Here is an 11,544-nt window from a genome sequence, read left to right as displayed (position 1 = left end):
CCAGGCAGCTCCTGGGCTGCGGAATGCCAAGGCCTCCCAGGAGGCCGTAACACATCAGGACCAGGGAGTGACACGTGACGGCAAGGGACAGAGAAGCTGAAGGGCAGAGCTGGGCACAGATCGGATACCCCCTAAAGCACTTTTCCTAGAGGCTTGGGCCCCAAAGGGCAGCCCTGTGGCCTTGTTTTCCTGATGGAGTGACATTGGGAAGTGGGAGCATGAGGTCCTCTCTGCCTCAGTTTCCCCATGTGCCCCATCATGCCGGGCACTATCTGGGTGAAAGATGGGGACTATCATGGCTAGGCCCTGCCCACACTCACCTGAGGCACGGACTGAAGCAGGAGGGTGAACCAAGGAGGTGTCCAGGGACAGTCCAAGGCCCTCTGTCCAAACAGGCAGCCCACCTTTCTCCTCAGCTCTCCTCACCCCAGGTGGTTTGTCCTGCGCCTCCAGTGGGGACAGCCATCCTGCACGTGCATTCTCCTGGCCTTGCGGTGGAGGGGTGGGGACACGAAGTGCTGAGGCCTGATAATTGAGCCAGCAGGCTGCGGGGCCAGTGACCCCTGCAACCTCTCTTCAGGCAGTGCACTCAGGGCGTTTGGGTCAGGGGAGGGAGGGGACACCACCGGCCAGGGTGACAGCCTCTCTTAAGGGCTCACCACCCTGCTCCTCTAGTTCCACAGGACAGGGACGCCAGCTGCGTTTGTGCCTGGAGACTTTCAGGGGAGGGAAGAACTAGGGCTGTGCAATGAAAGGCCTTGGTTCTCGACTCTATGGTCCCCAGGGCAGCACAGTGACACCTCAGGGGTCAGAGGTGGGCAGTGGAAGGCCAGGTGCCCCTACTGACACCCAGCAAGAGCCGGGGCCATCTCTGCCCAGCTGCCAGCAGCTGGCAAAGCAGCAGTGTCAGAGGCGGGGAGGGTGCAGGGGTACAAGGGGGTTAGGGCAGGCAGAAGCAGCCCCCACAGAAGTGGGCTGAAGCCCCATCAGCCAGGAGGCAGCTGTGCCGATGGGGCCCTGCCTGGGACCTGGTTGCCCTCCCCGGGAAGCCAGGCCAGCACCAGGACTGGGGCCACACGGGGTGTCCTCAATGGTGGATGGCCACATCACGCCCACCCCCTCTCCCATCGGAGCATCTCCCTCCTCTCCCAGGAGCCTCCTGGGAGCTGGGCCAAACCAAATGGGGAACACCAGCCCTCCGGCCAGCATCAAAAGCCAAGACAGTGTCAGCTGGGAGTCAGGATTGATGGCGGGAGAGTGCCAGGGACACCAGGCCCCAGAAGTCAGTTTTCCAAGGAGAGGATAGAGGGGAAGTATTGTCCTCAGAGTGCCAGGGGAGGGGCCATAGCCAGGCACAGAGCTCAAGCCCTTGACCCTGGGGTCCCTGCAGCCCAGGACCCCCACCCAGAAGAGCCTCGAGACCTGACACACTGGCCAGGGACACACTTGATGTCATCATTTTTATTCACTTTCTCTTTCTGAAAATAAGAGTAAACATACAATATATATTTTCTATGTATATATATTAGATATAATTACTGCAGGAGTGAGAAAACTGTCCCCAACCACCTGGAGACAGTTTTCAATTCTGACATTTGGTGGAGGGGGAAAAAAGTGTCCGTGATTGCCAAAAGCAGAATCTTTCTTTATTATTAAACAGCAGTAACAGGAAAACCTAATGCTCTGTCAGACACAACTGAAACTTGGGAGGCCAGGAAGAGGGCAGCAGATACTAATGAGAAGCCCCAAAGAAACCCCAAAGAGGAAGCACACCCACTCGCCCACGGCCCCATCCCCGGCCCTGTCTCTGCTCCAGGAGCCCAGGGCTCGCTGGGGTGACACCAAGGAATGTATGATAGGCAGTGACCGTCCTCAGGCAGAAGTGGGAGCAGGGGCCTGCGACAGGCTCCAGGAGCTTCTGCCTGGTCTAGACCACACAGGGCGGTGCTCAGGGGCCATGGCCTGACTGGCACAGCTGCAGGGCACCAGCCCAGTGGACGCAGGGTGGGTGGTGCAGGCCCTGGGCTCCTCCCAGCTCAGCCCTGCCCCTCTGGCAGCAGCTCTGCTGGTACCAAGGGACCCTCCCTGCACATCCAGGCCCGGCTGACAGGACCTACCCCACTCGAGGTAGCAGTGGGGGGCCTCTAACACCAACCCGAGAGAGACTAAGGGGCAGGGGCTGTGGGGCTGGGAGCCTGAGGAACGAGCTCCACACTCATCCTTCAGGCACAGGAAAAAGGGGAAGGAGAACCCTGGGCCTCCCTGACTGGTTTCTGCCGCCGCTCTGGCTCTGTTTCCTTTGGTCCCCTCCTCACCTGACCCCACATGTCAGCAGCAATGGAAGAGGGGCGTCCCGGAACACCGGAGTGCACTGAGATTTCACCCCGGGAGGGGTGCCAGCCTGCCCTGAGGACCCAGGTGGGTGCTGCAGTCAGAACCAGGGGGCCCCCTGGGTGGCCAGGAGCCCCGCCTGGCCCTTCCATGAGGAGAAGGAGGTGCTGCCACCCCCCAGGGGGCTCCTTGATGGGGCTGGCAGGAGGCCGGGGCGGGCACTGGCTGGAGCCTCAGTTCTTGAGGATGGTCTCGTAGGCCTGGTACACGTGCTGGGACACCTCTGGCGCTCGACACTTCAAGGACAGCTGCAGGGGAGAGAGGGGTTGGGGAAGAGAGCGCTTATCCCTGGGGCTCCTCTCTGGAGAGGAGGAGAGGGGAGGGGAGGGGAGGGAAAACAGAGTGGGAACCAGATGGAAGAGGGTGGTGTGCACACGTGGCCGGGTGGCAGCTGAGGCTGGGGCAGATGTGAGGTACAGCAGAGGGGGTGGACCAAATATACTTGCAGCCCACACACCTGCTGTCAGCACAGCCACCAGAGCCCCACTGGCAAGCAGCATGAGTCACGAGCCAGAGGCTGCTGGGGAGTACCTGGCCTCGCCCTGCAGGCCTACCGGGCCCCCTATAGCCCTCGGAGGTCCCGGTCCTCAAGACCGAAGCCTGACAGGAAATCCTGAGGGGCACAGAGGGCTGGGAGAGCTGGTGAGGGGTGCTGGGGTTGCTCCCGGTTTCCCGCGTAGGAAGCAGGTACATTAAAGACTCTGCCTCCGCTCTGAGGTCTGAGCTTGAGAACACAGGCAGTGGAGAGAGAAGCCACCCACCCTGTCCACCCAAAATCGCTGGTTCTGAAGGGTGCAGTTAAGAAGGGGGAAATGGAGTTCTGGAAGTCTGCAGCAGTGGCCCCACGGGGTCCCCCAGGTCTGCCTGGAAGGGCTCTGTGCACTGTGGATGTGTGTGAGTTGGGGCATCAGCGCCTCGATCAGGGCCACCTGGTCTAAAATGCTGTGGCATTGGCAGCCTGTACGTGAGTCTGCCTGGCATTGGGAGCAGCGGGTGAGGCGAAGGCAAGAGACAAAGTGCAGACAGGAGACCTGGGGTGCCTGGGGGCCAGGCCGTGAGACAGGGAGTGCAAGACACGGCTGGGGAGGGCGCAGGGGGAAAGAGGAAGAGAAAAGCAATCTGCTAACCTCCAAGTCCTGCACCACGGGCACCAGCAGGGAAGGTGGACATGCAGCACCCAAACACAGGAGACAGAAATTACCACCACCGAAGCCACCGCCGCAGCCCCCCACCAACCACGGTGCCCACGCTGCGGCGGGGCCCAGGAGAGGCAATGTCTGGAGGGCCATGCCTGCCAGAGACTCGGGTGCAGGGAGAAGCAAAGCATGGGGCTCTCCAGGGCTGGAGCAGCAGCTCGGGCCTCCAGGATGACCACGTGCCCACGGACGTCACCTCCTGACAGGTCTGACTCAAAGGCCGGGCTGGCAGGAGGCCAAGCACTCAAGCACTCGCTCTGGAGCAGGGCCAGGGTCTATGCCCAGCAGTGCCATTTCCTGGTCAGGGGCCCAGCCAACTGTGCCACTTCATAGGGCCCAATATTATAGAACCTTCTAGTCCAACTCACTTTTCTGAGACCCAGTTTGGTGTCTTATCTGGGTAACTTGATGGGGTTGAGTTCGAAGCTTTCTAGAAAGGTCCCTCTAGGGGACAGAAGTGATTCTCATTCACGCCAGTCTTGAAGGGACCCTTGGCACAATGTTCCCCACCAGAGTCACCCCCTGGCCTGGGAGGCAGGTGCGGGGCTCTCACCGTGAAGCTGGGGTTGCCTGGCTGGATCCGCAGCTCCGCCAGCACCCAGATGCCGTTGGTCAGTTTCAGGGACTGGTAGAGCATGTCCTGGCCCTCCACGTTCCTCTTGGCGATGGTGAAGATGTTGCTGCTCTGCAGCTTGCTGCTCACAGCCTCTGTGGGGCCAGACGGCCAGTGGAAAGCCCATCAGTGATGGGGGCCCTGGGTACATTTGAGGGGTGGCATGGCCTTAGGGGCTCAGGCGTCCTCACCTGCATTAAGGGGGCAGTCTCTGATCTGGAACTGGGCTTCATTCTCATTGGGAATATCTTTCCACGTGGCCAGGAACATTTGCCGGTCTGCAAGGCGAGAGAGGGGTCGGGAGAGAGATGGGACCTGACAAACCTGTGGCCCTCAACAGCACTCGGCAGGAAACGGGTCTGAGAACAGGCACTAGCTCCTCCGCAGCGCCTCCTGCCTCCCTGCGCAAACCCTCAGCTCTGTAAAGGAGGCCACCAGTGCTGTTCCCAAATGACCCTGGGCCTCAGATCTCTCCTTCCCGCCCTCACACATGGCTTCCTCCTCCTCAGGCCCTGGACAGCCTGCTCGTTAGTCACAGCCTGCTGCACAGGGCTCTGTGGCGAGTGAGAGATGACGCGGACCAAGGCCCTCATCGAAGTTCCCCAGCCACAGCCCCACTCCAGGCACCCAAGGGGCTTCCTCATGACTCACCCATCTTCCCGTCCTCCACAAAGAGGATGTGCAGTGGGTACAAGGTGCTGAAGTAGAAGACGTCGATGTTGTTCTTCACGGCCACCTAGGCATGGGGGCCCGGTCAGTCCCTGGGAGTCTTGTGCTGACACCACCTCTGAGGCCCCAAGAAGGGCATCCCTGATCTCACACGACCCTCCCTGGTAACCACGCCCTGTCGCCCCTCTGACCTGGACCTCCCCTGACACATTTGTAGCCAAGAGCAGGACTCCACAGACTCCTAGCCAGTAGCCCTGGGCCACTCTAGCCCACCCCTCCCCTGGGGCTGGGGGTGGGTAAGGACCGGGTGCTCGGCCCTGTCTGGAACACACCTGGAGGTTGTTCAGAGGCTCCATCTTCATGACCGAGCCCACCGTGTTGAGAGGCAGGGAGATCTCCACAGTTTGGTTGGGGCTGAGCGGCGCGTGGACCTGGAGTGGGGCAGCAGGGGCCAGGCCAAAGCTGGGAAGAGACAAGCCCCGCGGGGATGGCGGGGGGGCAGGTGCTGAGGCAGGATGGGTGGGCTCCTCGGGCTCCGGAGCTGGGGCAGCTGTTGGCAAGGAGCCTTTCCACCAAGCCAGCCTACCCAAGAAAGCTCCAGGCCTAGGACGGACAGACAGGCTCCCAACTCCCTGCCTCCACCCCTCAATGGCCGTGTGGACAGGAGCAAAGAGCCCTGGGCTGGCTGCTCTGCCCAGCCTGGCTGCAGGCCCAAAGCCCATCTCTGCTCAGACGCTGGGGAGGCCCAGGTAAGCAGGGCCTTACCCTGCCCTGCCCTGAAGGAGCTCTGTCTAATACCAGGGGCCTGGCCCATAAGCTGCTTTTAACTTGAAAGCTCTGGGACTGCCTAGGTCTCTGCTGCCAATATACAGATCCCTACAAGAGGGATCTGACCCAAGTGACATGTTGGGTTTTACTGTCTGGGCCAGAACTCAGGTCACACGATGGCCACGGAGAAATTCAGGAAAGGCCCGCTTCTCTGTAAGGCAGCACGTTGGCAGGTTAGGAAGCTCTCCATCAGCAAGAGGCACCCAGCCGCAGGCTCTCGGAAGGTAAGTCACTGAGTATGGGCTGGGGCTATGTGCTGAGTGCTCAGGATGCCCAGGCTGGGTGTTTGATATCACACAACTTTCTATCTCATAAAAAAGGGGCACCTTTACATTATTCCACCTTCCAGGTGAGGACACAGAGTCTGAGGCCCTATAGAGTGAGTGGCACTGAGAATCACAGGTTAAGCTGCCTGATCCCAGCCTGTGCTCTGCCCATGAGGCCAATCAGGCCTGCCTGGGACGCAGCAGGAGGCCATGCAGGGAACCCCAGGCCTGCTAGGTGGCTCAGTGCTCCAGGCTTTCCTGGGAGCTCCTTTGCTGCCTGCTGTGTGACCTTGGGCGAAGCACTTGCCCTCTCTGAGCACAGGTGTCATCTACCAAGCACAACTGAGCAATAACTGGGACCACCCCTAAGAACCTGGAGCACTTCTGTGGCCTCTAGGGTCATCGGAGGGTAAGTGGCAGAGCTGACCCTAGCCTCCTGGTCAGATAAGGCCTACAGGGTCCCCCTGAGGAAGCAGCCCCTTCAGTCAACTTCTTAGAGGCTCAGTTTGCTCATCACTAGAGCACTCAGGAAGAAGAATCATCAGGAGGGCTGCTAGGCTTCCCCAGAGAGCCCTGCTGGCGCAGGACAGGCGACCTTCCCCACTGACACCAGTGTAGGGGACCTGGTGGAGGTAACAGCCAGGAGCAGCCACCACTCCCAGAGGCCCCATGTTGGTCTGATCCTTTGCCACACGGGGGAGGCTGGCAGGCAGGCCCACTTCCCACCAGCCTTCTTAGAGCTGGTCCCTAAGATGGGAGCAACCTGGGCCCAGGAGAGGAGGCCCCAAGCTCCCACTGCTGTGGGACGGGCCCCTTCTGATATGTGGGGTGCTTGCGAGAGGCAGGCTCCGAGGCTAGAGTCGGGGGTTTCCATTCGTAAAACACTCCTTTGGACAGTGGAGGCAAAAATAAGGAGAGATGCTCTCCCCACTCTGCCTGGTCCTTTGGAGTCCCCGTAAAGGGTCACTAGGGGGAAAAACCACTGCTTTGGGGTTTGGGCCTGAGGGGTGGTGAGAACAGCCCCCAGCTCTTGGCCCCCACCTGCAGTCACCAGCACAGACTCTCGGCACGCTGAGCTGAGGCAGCTCACCTGTTGCGGTTGAACTGGATGGCAAAGTCAGTCATGACTTGCAGGGCCTTGTTGGTCAGCTGCAGGTCCATGGAGATGGAGCCCACCTGGCGGGTGAAGGTGCCCGAGATCTCCAGCCCCTTGGCCTTCATGGCTGGGAGCCAGACCTGCGGGAAGAGGGTAGGGGGAGGGCAGGTGTGTGCCTCTTCTCCCAACCCTAACTCAACAGCCCACCGAAGGGTCCTCCCAGATACTTCACACCTGCCTTTACCACCAGGGTAACTGGGATATATATCAGGACAGGAGAACAATCCCGTGGCCCACTTAGGGCCACCGCTGCAGTGTGGCTGCTTCTTGGAGCAGCAGGGATAGGGAGGCGCTTGGTGCTCTCAATGGCTGATGTGACACTTCAGAGGTTGATGAAGGAAACACTCAGGAAGTAAGGCTAAGGTGACGGGCCAAGGACAGATCCGAGTGCCCGACGGCATCCTGGGCCCGGGCCAGAGCCCGAGAACTTCCTGGCTGTCACAGCCTGTTCCTCCCTTGCAGGAGGCAGGGCTGGCCTTTAATTGTAGAAACTGGTCTGACCAAGGACAGTACCTGAGAGGACCCCGCGGCTGGCAGGCCCTCTGCTGCTTGGCTGCCCTTGTCCTTCGAGTCTCAGCTCAAGAGCCACCTCCTCCAGGAAGCCTGCCCCAGGCTCCTTCCCCAAATTTGCACCCCAGTGAGTTGGGTGTGAATGTAAGGCAGGTCACCAAGCGTCTGTCTCCCCGGTGCCCAGTGAGTTCTCCGAAGGAAGGGCTCTGCCTCTCTGTCTTCACATCCTTGGCTTGGAGCCTGCGTGCAGCTGGTGTTCAGGGAGTGTTTGCTCGGCAAACAGCACGAGTTACAGCCCTGCCCACCAAGGACATCCGCCAGCGTCATCCCGTGGACACGCAAACAACTCTCAGGCTGTGGTTCCTGCTTGGACAGCTCATAGGCCCCTCGAGGTCAAAAGGCTCAGGTCCCACCTGACAGCTTCCCTAAGTGCACCTGCTGTCAATGAAGGTCCCACCGTCTCTCAAGTTGTCAGTGTCAGGAACCGCGGAGCCATCAGGCACCAGCCCTCGCCCCACCCTGCCAGCACGCCGTAGTCAGGCAGCCCAAGTCCCGCCACGTCAAGGCCACCTCCTACACCTGCCCCCAGGGCCTCCACTTCTCTCCATCTCCATAGGCACCACTGGTGTCTGAGAGGCCACCAGACTTCCCCAGGTATGACAGCAGCTGCCCAAGTGACCGCCCCATTTCCTCTCCCCTCCTCCCACAGCAGCTGAAATCATCTTGTGAAATGACTTGTGCAATCTGATCATGGCACCCTGAGAAACCCCTTCCAATCCTGCAGTGGCCTCCACTGGCCCTGGTTCCACAGCCTGGTGCCTACCCCTCCCCAGACCCAGCCTGTCCCTGCCCCCACCCCTGGGACCTCACATCACTGTTCCCTCTGCTCGGAAAGCACTTCCCCACCCCCGCCCCACCCTGCTTGGCTACCCCCGAGCACCCTTCGTATCCCCTGGATGCATCTGAGAGGGCGTAAATCGCCCAGCTTTAGTTCTCAGCTGGGAGCTGGCGTGTAGAAAGCACGCAGAGGGCTGCTGAACCTGGACTTAGGCGCAGCTCCCTCACAAACACCTCCCGAACCCCACCCCTCATCAGGCCTCCTTTCGCCCAGCCCTCTCAGTCACCTGTGGCTGAGGATGGGAACTTCACTGCGCTTGGTCACCATGGGTTTGTGGAGTTTAGCACAGGTCCTAACAGAACTAATCCTCAATATTTACTAGTGGACCAGTAAACTGTCACTACCCATTGACCCAAATGCTTGAGGAACTCAAAGTTCTTGTACACAGAGAGCCTTGTCCCCTTGACCAGGAGGGTTGGAGAATGACAGATAATTCTAGGTAGTCACAGTGCTGTTAGGAAAATACAGATGACCTACCTACTGCTTATTTTTTCCTTTTTTTCTGTTCTATCTTACAGCTCAATTTCTGGAGAAATACCTATTGCTTCTGAAGGGAGAGCACACCTGCATCCTAGAATCCCCTGGTGAGTAAAGTAGTGAGGAAAGTCCTGCCCACGTTGCAAGGACTCCTCCTCTAGGCAGCCTGCCCTGATTACTCCTGACGTGGCGAGCTCCTCGCCTCTCCTTTCCAGTACTCACTCTCAGGACACTCACAGGCCCTCCTAAGACAAAGCAGTGAGAACATCTGTTAAAACGAACATGCAAGCAGAGGGCCAGCTTGCCAAGGGCCAGCTACAGGCCTTACATTCCTGATAGCTCTGCGGTGCCTGGAGAGGGCACGGTGCTGTGGGAGTCTCTGCTGTTCTGGTGTCGCTCAGTCCTGCCTGAAGTCTGTGGCATTGGGCTTTTAACAGGTATGGGTCAGCCTCATGCCCTGGTGTAGCCAATCCGTGCAGTGACTCATTAGGTGAGCATGCTGTGCATCGTATCGAGTGTCCTGTAGTCTCTGTGGTCCTGCTCATTCTGACACTCCACCACATGAAGGCAGGTGCACAGGTGGTTCTCAAACACTTTGGGGCCACAATCACACAGGAGTTGGCAGCAGGGACTTTGGTGCCAAAGCCCTGAATTCAATTCCAGCTGCTGTCACTTACCAGCTACGTGACCTTAGGCAAAAGCACTCAGATTTCTCAACTGCAAAATGGGAACAAGAGCAGCACAAGGGCGCTGTGTGGATCCAGCGGGATGGTGGCCGTGGAATGCTGTGTGTCCCTGCACGAATGTGCGCAGCTGCTAGTAGCAGAGTTGCTGTCTGCTGTGGGCGGGGAGCCACTACCACTGTAGGTGCAGCTGGCACACTGCAGGGAAAGCCAGGTACTGGCTCACGGCTCCCTAGTCACGAGAGATGTTACCATGCTCCTGACGCCCAGTTGTGTCCTGCTCTGGGCAGGGAACCTGAGAAGAGACAGGGGCTCTGGCAGACACGGCTTCCTACCCAAGTTTTGTGAAGGGATCAGGCCAGGTGTATCCCCTCTGGCAGTGTCCTTGATGCTGATGATGCAGCCCACACTGAGCTCTCCCTCGTGCCAGGCCTAAAATCAGCTCTCCTCCCCTCAGCCCCATCCCCTCCTGAGCCCCCATCCCAGCATCTCCTCTGGCCCCATTGCTCCCCCATCCCCACCTCTACATCCTGCTGTTCCTCCCTCCCAGGGAGCTCTCAGGTCCTTGCCCAGGACACAGCAGCGCCCATCCACCCCTGTCACAGAATCCTCCCTCCACCCTCCCTGCAGCCAGAGCCGTCTCTCTCAAGTGCAAATCAGACTGTTTCATCCCTCTGCTTAAAACCTTCCAACGGGTCCCTCTGTGCCAGGATCAAGAGCAAACGCTCAGCCTGGCCCTGCCAACCTCGCCAGCTTCCTCCCTCACTAAGCTCTAGTCTAGCCAGGAGTCTCGGGGGTGCTACCGCCCTAGGTAGCACCGTGGGCATCTGTGGGGCATCTTCAGGTGGTACAATGTGGGGGTGCCATGCTTAATAGGCCAGAGTCAGGGATGCTGGACTTTCTGCCACGGGGACAACAGTCCCCACAATGAGCAACTGTCCTGCATCCTTCGAGTATTTTCTGCATGGTTTCAATATGTCCTGACATTTCCTGGAGTACAACTATCATGAAAATCAAGGGAATCCTGTTTGTCTTGTTCAGAGCTTTACTGGGAGCAGTCACCACTTCAGAGTAACGGCACCACCAGCCACACCATGCATGGTGCCCAAGCTACTAACACCGCCTGCAGCTGTCACAGTCACGGTGACTCTGCCCTGCTGCAAACATCTGGCAACTTCATCATGTCTTCTGGGGTGGGCAGGTGGGTGTGCCCAAGCATTTATGACATTTAAACATATTCTTGTATTCTCTTTCTTTTATGTCTCCTTTATGCAATAAAAGCATTTCACTTTTAAAAATATTTTTTATTTTTTGAGACGAGGTCTCTGTTATTCAGGCTGGAGTACAGCGGCATGATCATAGCTCACTGCAACCCCCAAATCCCAGGCTCAAGTGATCCTCCTGCCTCAGCCTCCTGAGTAGCTGGGACTACAGGCACACTCCACCATGTCTGGCTAAGCATCTGATTATTTTTGAAATTAAATGTGTAGGCAGGTTACACAATCACCAACACCACTTAAGGAGAGGAGAGGGATATTGTAAAATGTCTGTTCTAACTAAGGGGTGCTGGATCTGACAGACTAAAAACCACTGCTCCACTGGACGGGCCCTCTGCCGATTCCCTGACAGAGCAGGGCTCTCTGGCCCCTCCAGGCCCTGCCACAGGCCATTCCTTTGGCCTTCCCTCTCCTGACATGTTCTGCAGGCCCGAGACCCCTACTCAGGGAAGCCTTCCTGGGCCCCCTGCCAAGCCTGTCTCGGCCCTTCCTCCTCGGTGCTCCCGTGGCCCCAGCTTCCCTCATCAGCGTTGGCCTGAGCCAGTTCCACAGCACGGGAGCCCACCCATCAGTCTATAGC

At 58.7% G+C, this 11,544-nt stretch overlaps 1 protein-coding gene across 3 annotated transcripts in view; it reads right to left on the bottom strand.

The window, feature by feature from the left end:
• Positions 1–1,624: 1,624 nt before the first annotated feature.
• AP1B1 (adaptor-related protein complex 1, beta 1 subunit) overlaps positions 1,625–11,544 on the bottom strand; it is a 48,741-nt gene continuing 38,821 nt past the window's right edge. The window contains exons 16-23 of one of the 3 annotated variants that reach the window (XM_012644150.1): positions 7,054–7,199; positions 5,202–5,331; positions 4,852–4,936; positions 4,392–4,478; positions 4,141–4,295; positions 3,956–4,031; positions 3,519–3,527; positions 1,625–2,639 (exon numbers count right to left, since the gene is read on the bottom strand). In XM_012644150.1, coding sequence (XP_012499604.1) covers positions 2,380–2,639; positions 3,519–3,527; positions 3,956–4,031; positions 4,141–4,295; positions 4,392–4,478; positions 4,852–4,936; positions 5,202–5,331; positions 7,054–7,199 — 948 coding nt within the window. In that variant the 3' untranslated portion in view covers positions 1,625–2,379. The remainder of the gene's footprint in view (positions 2,640–3,518; positions 3,528–3,955; positions 4,032–4,140; positions 4,296–4,391; positions 4,479–4,851; positions 4,937–5,201; positions 5,332–7,053; positions 7,200–11,544) is intronic. The other 2 variants (XM_012644151.1, XM_012644152.1) reach the window with 2 other exon arrangements.

This window comes from Propithecus coquereli, unplaced genomic scaffold (genome assembly GCF_000956105.1).
Source record: "Propithecus coquereli isolate 6110/MARCELLA unplaced genomic scaffold, Pcoq_1.0 Scaffold206, whole genome shotgun sequence".
Taxonomy (NCBI): domain Eukaryota; kingdom Metazoa; phylum Chordata; class Mammalia; order Primates; family Indriidae; genus Propithecus; species Propithecus coquereli.
The sequence above is the reverse complement of the archived record's forward strand: the minus strand, read 5'-3'. Positions and strand labels throughout refer to the sequence as shown.